A 17,361-nucleotide genomic window follows, 5' to 3' on the forward strand; every position below is an offset into this window, starting at 1 on the left:
TGTGCTGTATCAGTTCACTGTGCTGTATCAGTCCACTGTGCTGTGAATGATGCTGTATCAGTCCACTGTGCTGTATCAGTCCACTGTGCTGTGAATGATGCTGTATCAGTTCACTGTGCTGTATCAGTCCACTGTGCTGTGAATGATGCTGTATCAGTCCACTGTGCTGTGAATGATGCTGTATCAGTCCACTGTGCTGTGAATGATGCTGTATCAGTCCACTGTGCTGTATCAGTCCACTGTGCTGTGAATGATGCTGTATCAGTCCACTGTGCTGTGAATGATGCTGTATCAGTCCACTGTGCTGTGAATGATGCTATATCAGTTCACTGTGCTGTGAATGATGCTGTATCAGTTCACTGTGCTGTATCAGTTCACTGTGCTGTATGAGTCCACTGTACTGTATCAGTCCACTGTGCTGTATCAGTCCACTGTGCTGTATCAGTTCACTGTGCTGTATCAGTTCACTGTGCTGTGAATGATGCTGTATCAGTCCACTGTGCTGTGAATGATGCTGTATCAGTTCACTGTGCTGTATCAGTTCACTGTGCTGTGAATGATGCTGTATGAGTCCACTGTGCTGTATCAGTCCACTGTGCTGTATCAGTTCACTGTGCTGTGAATGATGCTGTATCAGTCCACTGTGCTGTATCAGTTCACTGTGCTGTGAATGATGCTGTATCAGTTCACTGTGCTGTGAATGATGCTGTATCAGTTCACTGTGCTGTATCAGTCCACTGTGCTGTGAATGATGCTGTATCAGTCCACTGTGCTGTATCAGTCCACTGTGCTGTATCAGTCCACTGTGCTGTATCAGTCCACTGTGCTGTGAATGATGCTGTATGAGTCCACAGTTATTTCTATCATTCATACGCCTGTTTCCCCATAAACCATACCAGTCATAGTATTTCTATTATTCATGCGCCTATATCCCCATAAATCATACAAGTAACCGTTCTTCCGCTCTATCAAACAAATGCTTCAAAATTTTTAATTTGCAATTTCTCCAAAATGTCTAAACAAAAACACATGCACATGTTGTCCCAAGATGAGTGGAGAGAATGTGGAGAAGAATTAATCACGATCTTTGTTGCTCATTCATTTATTGATTAATCTGATGACTCATCTATTTATTTGTTAATATATCTTTTTTTTTTTCTCCCTCAAGGACGGACTAAGCACGTTGGGTTATGCTGCTGGTCAGTCATCTGCTTAGCAGACGTGGCGTAGTGTATATGGATTTCTCCGAACACAGTTACGCCTCTTGGAGTAAGTGAACTGAAGTGAACTTTGTTGCTAATAGCCCTACCAACCATACAAAGTCATGTGAAGGCTGAAAAAGAACCATCCTGATCCCAAACAACCTGAAAAGAACCATCCTGATCCCAAAGAACCTGATAAATGGGGAAATCATTCAGAAAAAAACAACAACAATAACAACACAAAATAGCTGGAAAAGAAAATTAGGCACAAGTGCAGACACATTAAAGCACATAAACCCAGGACACGCCTCTGACATTGACCAATCCATCAATTTTTCACCAGGGGTAAAAAACAACAACCTAACCTGTATATAAACATAATTATTCAGAATACATGAAATTATAAGTAATAGACACAAAACAAAACAAAAAATAGGGGGTATCCAAATTTCAACCCAAAAATCCCTTGTAGTTAATGAAGGATATGACTTATAGGAAGTGATCCTGTCAGTGTTATGTATACTCCATGAAGTATATTCTGCTGTATATAGAATGCTTCGCTGGTTTTTGATGAAATCTGATTATGTGTTTTGATGACTTTGTGGAACTGGATTATACATGTTTTTCTCAAGAAATATAACCTTCAGTGCAAGCAGGACAAAAACAAAAAACAAAAAAAGCCAGTGGGCATCTTAAACGTCTACAACATAAAAAATAGAAAAAATGGAAAAGCATCGTGAGTCTAGAAAAAGACAAACAAATACTCAAGGTTTTCTTGAATGAATGCAGGTGAATGGACCAGCAAGGGGAAAAAAAAAAAAAAAAAACCCCAAGGAAAGGAAGAGACAACAGAAAGAAAAAGGAAAACAGGAAATTTCCAGCCAGGAATCTCCAGGAGGGGCTGCTATCGGTAACTGAAGATCCCCTGGCATCCCCGTGGGGATGAGAGAAGAGATGAAATGTAAAACATCAGTCAATAAATAGATCAGGGGAAGGGGACTTACTGTTACCCATGTACCGGTGTTCAAACAGTGAAGAAAACAGTGATGATATTCTTTCTCTTTGATCTTAATTACTTTCAACAATCAAATCTGTGTTAAAAACAAATAAATAAACAAATAAATGCCAACCAAAAAAAGACATGCAGTCATCCTCTTTAGATTTACTCTCTCTCTCTTAAATATTTTGTGTAAATAAATATACTAATTATTATCATTATCATTATTTTCACTAAGAATAAAGCCAAACAGTCATGACTGTCTTGTCTTAATGCTGATTATATATTTTGATATTTCCTTCCAACTTCCAGAATTATAAACATCTCCAATGAAAACCTGACCTTTTTAAGAGAGAGAGTGAGAAAGAGAGACAGACTGTGGTGTGTGTGTGTGTGTGTGTTAGTGTGTGTGTGTGTTAGTGTGTGTGTGTGTGTGTGTGTGTGTGTGTGTGTGTGTGTGTGTGTGTGCATGTGCATGTGTGCATGCATGCGCGCGTGTGTATGCACATGTGTGTGTGTGCATAATTGTACAAATGTTTGTGTTTGCCAATACGTACTTGTTTACAGTGCTAAAGACTTACCAAAGCAAACACACACAAACACACACGAAAAGCACCAACATACACAGTTACAATTTGGATTTCGATGAAGCAGCAATGTCTGGATTTTTTGTCCGAAGTACACCTTCCTGTGCTACAGACATCACCAGACGACCGTCCTCCGTCCACATGCGACCTCTCATGTAGGCACGTCCTTCTCCTGGACGGACAAAAAAAGGTTGCTTTAAATGCTTAGATGTGTTTTTGTTAAGTGGGACTCAAACCCTTCGTACACAATCTTCACAGTTGGGCGCATTACCACTAGGCCACCACTCCACCCACTGGGGGTAATGCCACTAATGGCCTAAAAGATTGGGCAGCAAAAATAAACAGAAACCCCCCCAAAACAACTCAGAATGGATGCTATAATGTGTGTGTGTGTGTGTGTGTGTGTGTGTGTGTGTGTGTGTGTGTGTGTGTGTGCATGCATGTGCACGTGTGAGTGAGTATGTGTGACAGTGTGAGATTGTGTGAGAGAGTGAGAGGGGAGAGAGAGAGACAGTGTTAGTGTGTGTGTGTGCATATGTGTGTGTGTGTGTGTGTGTGTGTGTGTGTGTGTGTGCATGCATGTGCACATGTGAGTGAGTATGTGTGACAGTGTGAGATTGTGTGAGAGAGTGAGAGGGGAGAGAGAGAGAGAGTGTTAGTGTGTGTGTGTGTGTGTGTGTGTGTGTGTCTGAAGCCTGACTGAAAGACCCAGGAAACAAATGATGAACGCTTAGAGGCAGCTCTCAGTCAGCTCAGCCCACATATGAACCTACTGTGCACACTCCATAAAGAAAAAATTGTAACGTGCTTAGACCCTGGTCTGTGACCAAGGATAGGAAAGACAGAAACACATCAATCAATCACAAAACATGATACACATGACCCACCACAAACAGGACTCTCCATTTCGTACAGGAGCCATTCATCAGCGCGAAACTGGGAGTGGAACCAGATGGAATGGTCGACTGAGGTCATGAAGAACCTGCCGTACGATCCCTTAGCACCCCTCTCATAGGGTAAGACTGACGTGCCCAGCAACAGTTGGTCTGACATGTAAGCCGCACAGCACTGGTGTAGTTTGTGGTCGTCTCCTGAAAAACATCCACATCACTATCTTCACTCACACAAACTAAAGCTTAGGACACCTGACCTGGCTCAAGGAAAACCAGTAAGACATTTTGGAAATCAGCTGGACAAGGTGAACAGATGATTGGGCAAAATCAGTTTCCTTTTTTTTTTTTTTTTTTTTAACTTCATTTGGAAAAACAAAACAAAAACAAAAAAAAACAAAAAACAAACAAACAAACAAAAAACACCCCAAAAACCAGGTACATTTTACTAATTTCAGAATTGAAATAATATAAATACACTTTTTAAAAGTGATAAAAACAGGGGTATCTTGTAACTTATTGAAATAAATTGAATACACTTTTCCAAAGTGGTATCTTGCAACTAAAAAGAGTTTGATTTGAAAGAACCCCATTTTACTGATCAGTTGGTAATAGACTGGAGTTTAACATTTTTTGGTCCAGGCCGCTGTGCACAGGTCACCCTTTTCTTGGTGCTGGTGTGTGACCATGGAGGAGTCTTGCTACCCCAGAAAGAACTTATCTGTTTTCTTTAGCAACATGGTTATGGAATAGAACATCCAGAGTTAGACCCTTTGACAGGGAAGTTGTTGCCACAGCAATGATGTAAACACTGTCAGAAAGGGTGATGAGCTGGCTACACACTGGCTTCAAATCATTCCAGTGGTGCTTGTATCTCTATCTTTATCACAGTCAGTCATGTCCAACTATGACCGTCAGAACAGTAGAGGAGGCAACTGCTGTCCCAACTATCTGGGCTAGAATTTGATTATAGTGGACAGTGTCTTGCCCAAGTTGCATCGCCACTCTCTCAACCAAGAGGACAGCCGGTGTTGGGATGGTTCCCAAAGGACAACTAGCCCCCAAAACTGCAGGGAGTGCTGCACTAAGAGCCAGTGCATTTTTGCCTCCAAGTCTGAGAGTCATAGTCCTTCACCAAAGACTAAACTGTAGATGATTTCCCATTATCTCTGTAAAAGCAGACAATTAGATGCATCTTGTCTGCCATGTCCAACTTAGCAAAAGACTAATCAGACAAGGTGCTGATTTGATTCAAACCGTTTCCGTCATTTTCAAGAGCCATCAGTCCAGCAAACACTGCTCAGATAAATTCCTGTGTATACACTTAGTATTTTTGACTCACTTGTGTAAACAAAGTGAGTCTATGTTTTAACCCGGTGTTCAGTTATCTGTGTGTGTGTGTGTGTGTGTGTGTGTGTGTGTGTGTCCGTGGTAAACTTTAACATTGACATTTTCTCTGCAAATACTTTGTCAGTTGACACCAAATTAGGCATAAAAATAGGAAAAATTCAGTTATTTCCAGCCATCTTGTTTAAAACAATCTTGCACCTCTGGGATGAGCACAAAAAAATAAAAAATGAAGCCTAATTATATGCAAACTGCATTTACTGTTATATTTATATTTTTTGTATTCTCTAAACTTGGCACTTTGACCTCTTATTCTGACACAACAACAAGAGGAGTCATTATTATCATTTTTTGTTCAAACAGGAACTTCTTTTGCTAAGCATGGAAGTTTTATTTATTTTGCAAACGTTTTGGTGCAGATAGTAAAAAAGGGAAATTACTCTGTAATTAATGCTAGGGGACTTACTTCGCTTTAAACTGATCTTTCTCATCTTAAACATTACATTTTGAAATTATACTCAATACATAAAAAGCTTGGATTTAAAAAAAAAAAGTGTATCACAAGTGAGTCTTGAAGGCCTTGCCTCTCTTGTTTAATTATTCTACAGACAACCAGTTCATGTAGCTCATTCACAGAGTGCCTCACCTGTTGATGTTTACAATGATTATCCCTAACATCACTGTCAGGATCAAAAGGACTGTATATGTCTCAGAACAGTTTATTTGACACTTGCTAAGAAGTGAAACATAACTTTCTATGTCTAACTATCATCATAAACATCACTTGCAAAAAAGGTTGCTGAAAATCTTTGAGAAGTATTTTCCTTTTTCTAAATGTTTACACTAAGTTGAAAAGTCACAAGATCAGTCTGACGAATCAGGAGCAGATGTCCAAGCAATGCTGAGGCTTAAGGCAGAGTGACTTCAGTAGCAGGAATGTACAGCGCATGCACCAAAGAAATGTGCTGGGAGACATACGACAACCCAACAGTGGGGCAGTATGTGGAAAACAGTTCAAAAGATTATTTCAGAAATAATTTTCTCAGGCAGTAAATCTGTTGCTAAAAAAATACTTAGCTTATGATATTTGCAACTATCACATAACATATGCACACACACACAACAACAACAACCACAAAATTTCTCACCCATGTGTCCAGCAGCTTTAATCCAGAAATAGCGCTGTGCAGGCAAGGGTTCAGAGCTGTAATAATTTTCCACAGGACGACGCAGTGTGTCCATCTGCGCTTTGTACATTTTGTAACCCATTCCCTTCGTAGACTTCAGAAATTTTTCCTCAGACCTGCACAGCATTCAGTTTCAGTTTCTCAAGGAAGTGTCACTGCGTTTGGACAAACCATATAAGTACACCACAACTGCTAGGCAGATGCCCGACCAGCAGCATAACCCAACGCGCTGTCATGCTTTGAGCGTGTGCATAAATATTTGTGTGCCTATCAGAGTGGATTTCTTCTTCAGAATTTTGCCAGAGGGCAACACTCATGTTGATACAGGAACTTTTTTAGTAAGCCAAGTGGATGCTGCACATGGAAGCTCGGTTTATCATCACATCTGAATGACGCGACGCTCACTTTGAATTTCCAGTCCTAGTTGGGAGAAAGGGCAAGAGCAGGAGTCAAAGCCAGACCTTTAAAGACACTGTATTCAGAGGCAAGCTTTTTGACCAGACCTTTAAAGACACTGTGTTGGCAGACAAGCTTTTTGACCAGACCTTTAAAGACACTGTGTTGGCAGACAAGCTTTTTGACCAGACCTTTAAAGACACTGTGTTGGCAGACAGGCTTTTTGACCAGACCTTTAAAGACACTGTGTTGGCAGACAAGCTTTTTGACCAGACCTTTAAAGACACTGTGTTGGCAGACAAGCTTTTTGACCAGACCTTTAAAGACACTGTGTTGGCAGACAAGCTTTTTGACCAGACCTTTAAAGACACTGTATTGGCAGACAAGCTTTTTGACCAGACCTTTAAAGACACTGTGTTGGCAGACAAGCTTTCTGACCAGACCTTTAAAGACACTGTATTCAGACAAGCTTTTTGACCAGACCTTTAAAGACAATGTGTTGGCAGACAAGCTTTTTGACCAGACCTTTAAAGACACTGTATTGGCAGACAAGCTTTTTGACCAGACCTTTAAAGACACTGTATTCAGAGACAAGCTTTTTGACCAGTCCTTTAAAGACACTGTGTTGGCAGACAAGCTTTTTGACCAGACCTTTAAAGACACTGTGTTGGCAGACAAGCTTTTTGACCAGACCTTTAAAGACACTGTGTTGACAGACAAGCTTTTTGACCAGACCTTTAAAGACACTGTATTCAGAGACAAGCTTTTTGACCAGACCTTTAAAGACACTGTATTCACAGACAAGCTTTTTGACCAGACCTTTAAAGACACTGTGTTGGCAGACAAGCTTTTTGACCAGACCTTTAAAGACACTGTGTTGGCAGACAGGCTTTTTGACCAGACCTTTAAAGACACTGTATTCACAGACAGGCTTTTTGACCAGACCTTTAAAGACACTGTATTCACAGACAAGCTTTTTGACCAGACTTTTAAAGACACTGTATTCACAGACAGGCTTTTTGACCAGACCTTTAAAGACACTGTATTCACAGACAAGCTTTTTGACCAGACCTTTAAAGACACTGTATTCAGAGACAAGCTTTTTGACCAGACCTTTAAAGACACTGTATTGGCAGACAAGCTTTTTGACCAGACCTTTAAAGACACTGTGTTGGCAGACAAGCTTTTTGACCAGACCTTTAAAGACACTGTGTTGACAGACAAGCTTTTTGACCAGACCTTTAAAGACACTGTATTCAGAGACAAGCTTTTTGACCAGACCTTTAAAGACATTGTATTCAGACAAGCTTTTTGACCAGACCTTTAAAGACACTGTATTCAGACAAGCTTTTTGACCAGACCTTTAAAGACACTGTATTCAGAGACAGGCTTTTTGACCAGATCTTTAAAGACACTGTATTTGCAGACAAGCTTTTTGACCAGACCTTTAAAGACACTGTGTTGGCAGACAAGCTTTTTGACCAGACTTTTAAAGACACTGTATTGGCAGACAGGCTTTTTGACCAGACCTTTAAAGACACTATTCACAGACAGGCTTTTTGACCAGTCCTTTAAAGACACTGTGTTGACAGACAAGCTTTTTGACCAGACCTTTAAAGACACTGTATTCACAGACAAGCTTTTTGACCAGACCTTTAAAGACACTGTGTTGACAGACAAGCTTTTTGACCAGACTGCTACCTTCCTGCACAGCATTCCAAAATCATAATACACACATCATGCAGGTGCAAATGACACAGCCACTCTAGCACAGTAACACTGCCGGTCAAAAGGCAGGAAATAAGATAACAGATTATATTTGATGGTCTTGTCATGTTAAATACCACTAAGTCAGCGAAGAACTGTAAAGTAGATTTTATAGCCTTCCAATGTTTTGTTCAAAGGGCTGCAGAAACCCATCTGAATGTCACACTTGAGTACACAGCTCGGCAAGCCATTCAAGCTTCTTCTTTTCACTTTCATAACCACTCTGCACTGACTGTTGGTGCAACAAACAGAATCAGATTCCATAATCAATGGAAAATCATGTCAATATATATGTATTTTTAATCTGTCTCTCACATCTGAAACCATGTAATCAACCACTCTCCCCTCCACCTCCTCCCTCCCACACACACACACATGTATCAATAGACAGCACATCAAGGTAAGGTTATTAGCACAAAGAATCATTAATCAAGGTAAGTAAGAGTAATAAGTAGATGAATGATGTATGTAACATACATATTCACTCATTCTGACTGCCGTTAAGGCCACTGTGGTAGCTTCTCCAACTGACCTCAGGGCGAGTGGTGAGTCTGCCATCTCCCATCCATTTTAGTCTCCAAAATTGGAGACAGAAATTCAGTTTCAGTTTCAGTTTCAGTTGCTCAAGGAGGCGTCACTGCGCTCGGACAAACCATATACGCTACACCACATCCGCCAAGCAGATGCCTGACCAGCAGCGTAACCCAACGCGCTTAGTCAGGCCTTGAGAAAAAAAAAAAAAAGGGGGGGGGGGAATAAATAATAGATAAGCTTACATAAATAAATAAATAAATAAATAAATAATAATTATAATATAGAAAAAGGTAGTAGTAATAATAATAGTAATACTAATAAAATGATAATAATAAAAAATAAATGAATAAATAAATAAGACAACAATGGTGATAATTAGGCGAATGAATGTAAAATATGACGACACACATTCACACATACACCCACGCATGCATAACAGAAATGCACCAAACATGCAGTTTCACAGATATGAAAGTACAGTCAAATACATATAAACGTACATGAGCTCCAACACACACACACACACACACACACACACACACACATTACCTTGCACCTCCTCCAACCCCCTCCTCCACACACTCATTTCTAGCCTACGTATCGCAGCTTCCACGGCACACACACACACACACACACACACGCACGCAAACACACACTCACAGAGATGAACACTTACTTGTACAAGCACACACATATACGCCCATATCTCCCACCCCCAACCCCCACACATATATACAAAGATATATATATATATATATATATATATATATATATATATATATATATATATATATATACACACACCCGTACACAGATCTCTCCTGACACTTGTGTACACTTACACTCTCGCGCATTCACAAACGCACTCAAAAACACAGACCCACACATCCACACAAACACACACATACACACACGCACACGCACAGAGGCTGCCAAGAGGGATGGGAAAAGATCTCTGATGCCAAGAACGTGGCGTCTAGTGTGTTGCTCAGTCTATTGTATTTGGAAAGGCCCACAGAGACTCTGTTCCGTTTTGAAGAAATTTGCGCAATGTTGGTTTGGAAATGATGCCGATATTTGTTTGATTTGCAAAGCATCGTGCTCTACCTTTCATGTTAGACTTTCGGCCGCTCCCTCTCTCTAAAACACCAATGGAATTGCTCGGGTGCTTACCCTTGCGGATGATGGCCTGGTCTTCAAAACTTCGAAAGATGCTGAGGAAAGAACTAAAGCCGTCCAGAAACAACTAAACAATATTGCTCAATGGTGCAAAGACACAGGATCTTCCATCAATCCAGCGAAAGCCCAAACGTTGCTGTGCACCCTTAACAACAAAACCGCGAGCAAATCACCACCTTCTGTGTCATTCGATGGAATTCAAATTGAGAAAACTGAATGCCTACGCTACCTAGGAATACACTTCGACAGGATGCTGACCTTCAGAAAACATACGGAAAATACTGTTCTCAAATGCAAAAAGGGCCTTTCAGTCTTAAAAGCAATGGCAACCAAAGGAATTGAACAACGCCACCTCTTCCTGCTATACCAATCACTCGTCCTCAGCGTGATCGACTACGGACTTGGGCTTACAACACCGTCTCAAAGCAACCTCCTAAAATTAGAAAGAGTACAAAATGAAGCTATGAGGCTGATCCTTGGAACAACAAAAGACACGCCCACAGAAACCATGCGATACCTGCTTGACCTTCCTTCAGTACAGGCCAGAAACAAGTTAGAACAGGTCAAGACCTACTTCAAAGCATTAGAAAACCCTCAAAACCCACTGCATGACGCAGTCAAAGAACCAAAAGGCAGCCGTCTAGGACGAGGAAGATCATGGATGGGACAAGCAGAAGACACAATCCAGCTAGTATGCCGACTACAAGACCTGAAAGAAACAAAAGAATGGGAGAAAAACCCCAAAAACCTCAACCATCTATTCAACACAGTCATTTCACCCACTCTAGGAAGACATTGTCGGGAATGGCCAGAGGGCAAAACAGATGCGGAAGTGAAGCTACTCATAGAAGAAAACAGTAAAGAAGAGGACATCATCATATACACAGATGGCTCAGTCACCAAAGACCAGTCTGGTTGGGGATTCACTGCGAAACAAAATGGAAAAACAATTTGGGAAGAGAATGCTGCCTACAAAGTCACAACCTCCAGCCTAACGATGGAAGTTGAAGCTGCGACACATGCCCTCCAGTGGCTATCGTCCATCCATACGCCCGGAAACCAACATGCCATGATTCTAACCGACTCAATGAACCTCATACAGAAAATTGAAAACGGAATGGGAAGCCCAGAGTGGCATAAGGCAACGCGCAACTTTCAGATTAAAAAACTCACATGGTCATACTGCCCGGGACATGCAGGTGTTAAGGGAAATGAGCGAGCTGACAGACTTGCTGGTAACGCAACACCAACGAGCGGCCTACATCTAGGAAAATCGGAAATCCTCAGAAAAGTCAAAGAATACCAAAAAGAACAGGTACAAGGCCATCACACCATCGATCGCCTCAAAGAAATTCAGACTGCTGGAAACATTGATCTTCCTTCACAGCTCTCTTCCTTTCACATTTTCCACAGAAAAAAAATTGAAAGTAACGACAAAACAAAAAAAACAAACAGATTTAAACATTCAACTGTTAGCCGCCGTTCTTTCTCTGTCTCTGGACCTTGCGACTGGAATGAACTTTCTCTTTCGCTTCGTCAAGTCTCCACACTCAGCTCTTTCAAGTCTGGCCTTAAAACCCACCTCTTCCCAAAATAGCCTCCCTTGCCTGCCCCTCCTTATCTTTAGTTTCTATAGTTTTAGAGTTATGCATGCGTGTGAATGACTGGTGCGAAAGCGCTTTGATTTGTCTCTGCACAAGATACAGCGCTATATAAGTACCATTATTATTATTCATTATTATTAGAAGTCACGATAAACACTTTCTGAAAGCCTTGACCAAGAAAATGCTACAAACACCACAGAAAAAGTTTGAAGAATTGAAGGCTTTTTTACTGTTTTTTTGAAGTTTTATTAAAAAATAAATCATTTTTAATAACACTCACCCAAAAGATTTTATCAAGTAAGTCAAATCATCGCAGCACTCTTCAGGGGAAGGCACTCTGGGCATAGAGAACTGGTGATGGAAAGGGTCTGTCTCCCCTGTCTTGAAGGACGCTTGCATGGTGAAAATGGCACGCCCTTCCTGCGTGGCCTTGATGTTCCTGCTGCTGTACACATTGCCATCCCGTGTGCGATCCACTGCATACAAGATGGGCACCTTCACATTGCCTTGCAACAGATTGAAAGTCTGGATGTGAAAGATTTGAACTCGATCTGGATGTGAAAGATTCAAAGTCTGGACGTGATAGATTTAAACTTTAGTTCAAATGCTGGGTGGGAAAGATTTAAAATCTGGATGTGAAAGATCTTAACTTTGATTTAAAGTCTGGTTGTGAAAGATCTCAAATTGGAGTGTGAAAGATTCAAAGTTTGATTTAAAATTTGGATGTGAGAGTTGAAACCTGGACATGAAAGATCTAAAGCCTGGATGTGAAAGATTTAACTCACTCCATGCCAAGAGTTTTTGCCTTTGCGAATCCCAGAAAACCCAGGGTTTGTATAGGATGGGAAAAAAATTCTCAAAAAAACAAATAAACACCCACACAATTGAAATTTAGTATGTGTATTCAGTGAATGTTGTTCCATATTTGCGCAAAAAATTAAATTATTTACTCACCATCTTGTTGTTGATCACGGTATCCATTTTTTGTGTATTTTGTAGTATTTTTGTACCCATCAGAAAGGTATACCAAATGTCCTTGAACAGCTTACAAATGTTCCACATCACATCCTAACACTATTTGAGGAACTGAAGACCTAGTACATGCAATGCAGTATGAACAGATGGTGGAGAAAGGTGCAATTCATGCACACACAAAAAATATTGTCTCTACATAAAAAAAAGGAGTTCACTGTACACAAAAACCTGATGTATTATCACTGACAACAGTCTTGTCTGGAGTGAAAAAGCTCATGGCAGGTGATGTTGAGTCCTGGGCACAGCTTCATACACAGTGGAACTCCACATTTTGGACACCAGTTGGCAGTTTGGTGTCTTGGTGTGTTGTGGCGCTTGAACAGGTCTTCACAGACCTTGCACTTGCAGTAGCTGGTCAATCATATCCACTCCAGCCATGTTGGTGATGTAGTCTTGTACTGCAGCTGGCTTCTGTCTTTCAGGACGGTGTCGTGTTGTCACACTGACCATAGTAGTTGGCAGCATGACTGTTGTCAGCATGTGAACTGGCTTTTTGTCCTGCCACTTCAGCACAGCAACATGACCTGTAACTATACACACACACACACATGATCATGCAGGTCTGACTCTTTCTTCTTATTGTTGTTTAAATTATTTGTTTGCTTATTCCCTTGTTTTTTCTAAATATTTATGTGAATGGAAGCATAATGTGGTAAGTTTTTTTTACATGTAGTCAAAGAAAACCACCTTCGATTTAAAAAAAAAAAAATTACAAACAATAATGACAATATCATCAGTATTAGTACTATCACTGTCATTTCTATAGCACCTTGTTCTACAAATAAACTCCATGTTATTGTAAAACAGAAAATAAGTAAATATATGCATGCAATCACACACACACACACACACACACACACACACACACACACACACACACAGAGTTGTACACCTGAGCATGTGACATTGTTTTCTTTCACACACACACACACATATATATATATATATATATAATACATACACACTCACCATTTTCAGTCCAATCACTGGCAAAAACACCAGCAAAGTCGTCTGTTTCCTCAGTGATTTCGTTGTCAGTGTCGATCAACTGGCACATGGTCAGGACTCGCTTTCCTCTCCACTGTAAACACCCTCTTCAGCGGCCGAATCTATTTCTAGTTCATCGGGATATGGTTCAAAATCACTGTCCGACGAATGAACATTATCTACTTCAACATCGGAGCCTTCAGTTTGGATCATTTCCAAAGCAGCTTCAACGCTGTGTTGCGTTTGACCTCTCCTACCATGTCGAACACTTCGACGCGACGCCATCTTGTCAAACAACTTGCAGAGCTGACCGAGGGTATGCTTCGTTGTCGTCTGCTAACCAGCGTGTCATTATACACATGCAGTGTGTGTGAATGAAAAGTTGGCCGGAGATAACTCAAGAATCAGTTCTGCTTTTGAGTATCGTATCCGACACGTCACCCCAACAGCGCGACTTTTTAAAATCCAAATCCGCATATACGGACATTGGCATCCAATGCTTTGTCCAACGCCATCCGCATATGCAGACAATGGCGGCGAGAGAGTTAAGCTTTGTTCTAAATTATGGCTGTGAAAATGTTAGAATCTGGCTGTGAAAGATTTAAATACTGGATGTGAAAGATTTAGGCTTGGATGCAATATATTATAAGTTTGACTTTGAAAGATTTAAAGCTTGGATGTGAAAGACTGAATGGTTGAATCTGAAAGCTCTTTCTTTAACGATAACAATAAGTTAATAAACAGCCAACAAAAAATTGACACTGTTTTGCACTTTAAATCCCATCTGGAAAGTTTAACAATGATTTTGTTAATGAAAAAAAACAAAAACAGCATCAGAACACAAGCCAGGAAAAGGGTGTACCTGGTCTGAGGAAGTAGCAGTGCAGGCTGTGGGCGTGGTGGTCATCAGGCACAGAGTACACGGCAGCTGCCAGGGCCTGCCCCACCACCTGACCCCCAAACACCGCTCGCCCTCCAAAAGGTTTCCACAGCTCACGGCTCCTGGAAACATCCGTACAATACAATACAATGCATCTTTATTAATCTGATTCGAAAATTTGTACTGTATTCTATATTGTACTGTATTGTACAATCCCTGACATCAACTGATTTTTAACACACGATCCCTGTTCTACATCAGTTGATTTTCAACAAAACTAAGACCACACAACTGACAGAAGAGCAAAAAGAAATAAAGAAATAAAGGTAATAACTTCTGCAGAGTCTGAGGTGTTAATTCTCACTGCATTATATTCCCTTAATATTTCTGAAACACACACAAATGCACAAACACGTGCATATGCATGTGCACGCGCGCACACACACACACATGTATACATTCTCTCTTTCACTTCCACAAACACATGCACACACGTACATGCCAGTATCAGTAGCTCAAGGAGGCATCATTGCGTTCGGACAAATACATATATGCTTCACCACATCTGCCAAGCAGATGCCTGACCAGCAGGGTAACCCAACGTGCTTAGTCAGGCCTTGAGAAAAAAAAAAAGAAGAAAAAGAGATAACAATAATAATGATAATAATAATGATCATAATAATAATGAGGAGGATAATAACAATAATATTAATACATAAACGTAAAATAAAAAGACAATGATGATAAGTAAGCAAATAAATGTAAAACATGCAGACACACATTCACACACACACATGCATAACAGATATGCAACAAACATGCAGTTTCACAGATATGAAAGCACAAACAACGACACATAAACGTACACAAGCCCCGACATACACACACACACATACATCATCTCCCAAATTACCCTGCACCCCCCATGTCCCCCCCACTCCACACACTCATTCCTAGGCTACATATCGCAGCTTCCACAGCACACACACACACACATATATACATAGACACACAAACATACACACACACACACTTACTTATAGTTATACAAGCACACACACATACGCCCATATGCACCCCCCACCTCCCCCACCCACACACATATACAAATACATATATATGTACACCCACATTTTCCAAATCCAATATTCCATTGCTTCCACAGTACAGACATGCATACACACACATACCTTTTCCTCTACACACACACAACACACACACACGTGCACAGAGCTCTCCTGACACGTGTACACTTACACACTCGCGCACTCACACAAACACACACATACACACACAGAAGCTGCCGCTGACTGGCCGCAAGAGGGATGGGAAAAGATCTCTGATGCCATGAACCTGGTGTCTAGTGTGTTGCTCAGTCTGTTGTATTTGGAAAAGCCCACAAAGACTCTGTTCCATTTTGAACAAATTTGTGTAATGTTGGTTTGGAAATTATACCAATATTTGTTTGATTTGTAAAGCATCGTGCTCTACCTTTCATGCTAAGACTTATGGCTGCTCCCTCTCTCTACCTTTATTTCTTTGAGGCGATCGATGGTGTGATGGCCTTGTACCTGTTCTTTATGGTATTCTTTGACTTTTCTGAGGATTTCTGATTTTCCTAGATGTAGGCCGATCATTGTATTTGTAGTAGCGTTACCAACAAGTCTTAAGTCTGTCAGCTTGCTCATTTCCCTTACATGTCCACGCACACCCCCCCCCCCCCCCCCCACACACACACACACACACACAAGTGACCCATAGTGTCATAAACCAAACCTAAACCTAAACTATAAATACACATAAAAGACCAAAAAATAGCATAAATAAATGATTTTGTTCTTTTTCAAAGGTCATTGATCTATCATTCTGTGAACTGCTAAAAATAATTAAATTGGAATTAAACATCAAAAGTCATTTTTAAACTTGTTTGAAATTATCTAAAAGTGAGTGGCAAAAAGGTATATATAAAATATATATATATATATATAATATCACACACACACACACACACATATATATATATATATATATATATATATATATATATATATATATTTCACGTAGATGAAGCAAGTAAGCGTCCTGAGAAAACACTGACCGGTACACTCGAACTGAAAGCGGTGCATTAGCACCTGGAAATGGAACGCAAGATTATCACGCGAATACAACGTGAAATTACTTGTGAAAGGCAACATAGCAAACAAATCCTTATCAATGACAGAAATATAGGTAGCCTGTCTTTCTCGCGACTATACCTGTAAAGGTCGACATCAATCTTTTCCAGGTTCAAGAATGATTTTGTGATGATACTTTCAAGATCTTCTTTTGCTGTCTCCTGCATCGCATGTGATACCTTCGCCGCCATTTTGATCCGAGTGGTGTTCTTCCGTCGTTTTTATTCCTCCGCGATATAGATAGGACTTTTCAATACGATTAAGAGAGAGAGAGAGAGAGGGGGGGGGGACATTCTTGTCGCTTGATATGAATTAAAATTTTGAAACCATGACAAACCAAATTATTCATTTACTGTGTTTATTCGTTTTTTTCATGGCATCTTGTCAATGAAAGTTGTGTTCATACGCAAAATGTTTTGACATAGCAGACGACAGAAGAGGGTGGAGTGTCCGCAGTTGAACGTTCAGGACTGTATAAATATGTATGGAAGTTAAATCAAAAGCACAAAATAATTGAAAGGCAGGATGAAACTTACTTCTGTGATGGGGTTTGACTGGAGTTCTGTCCGAAGGAAATAAAGTCTGACTGTGTTAA

General features: G+C 40.4%; 1 protein-coding gene across 1 annotated transcript; it reads right to left on the reverse strand.

Moving 5' to 3' along the window:
• Positions 1-723: 723 nt before the first annotated feature.
• On the reverse strand, positions 724-16,962 carry LOC143300624 (acyl-coenzyme A thioesterase 8-like). Its single transcript, XM_076614421.1, has 6 exons — positions 16,848-16,962; positions 14,575-14,714; positions 11,971-12,196; positions 6,172-6,326; positions 3,674-3,877; positions 724-2,958 (listed from the first exon to the last, which is right to left on the reverse strand). The coding sequence occupies exons 1-6, from the start codon at positions 16,955-16,957 to the stop codon at positions 2,828-2,830; spliced, it is 966 nt and encodes a 321-aa protein (XP_076470536.1). The 5' UTR covers positions 16,958-16,962; the 3' UTR covers positions 724-2,827.
• Between the last annotated feature and the right edge of the window lie 399 nt (positions 16,963-17,361).

This window comes from Babylonia areolata, chromosome 26, assembly GCF_041734735.1.
Source record: "Babylonia areolata isolate BAREFJ2019XMU chromosome 26, ASM4173473v1, whole genome shotgun sequence".
Taxonomy (NCBI): domain Eukaryota; kingdom Metazoa; phylum Mollusca; class Gastropoda; order Neogastropoda; family Buccinidae; genus Babylonia; species Babylonia areolata.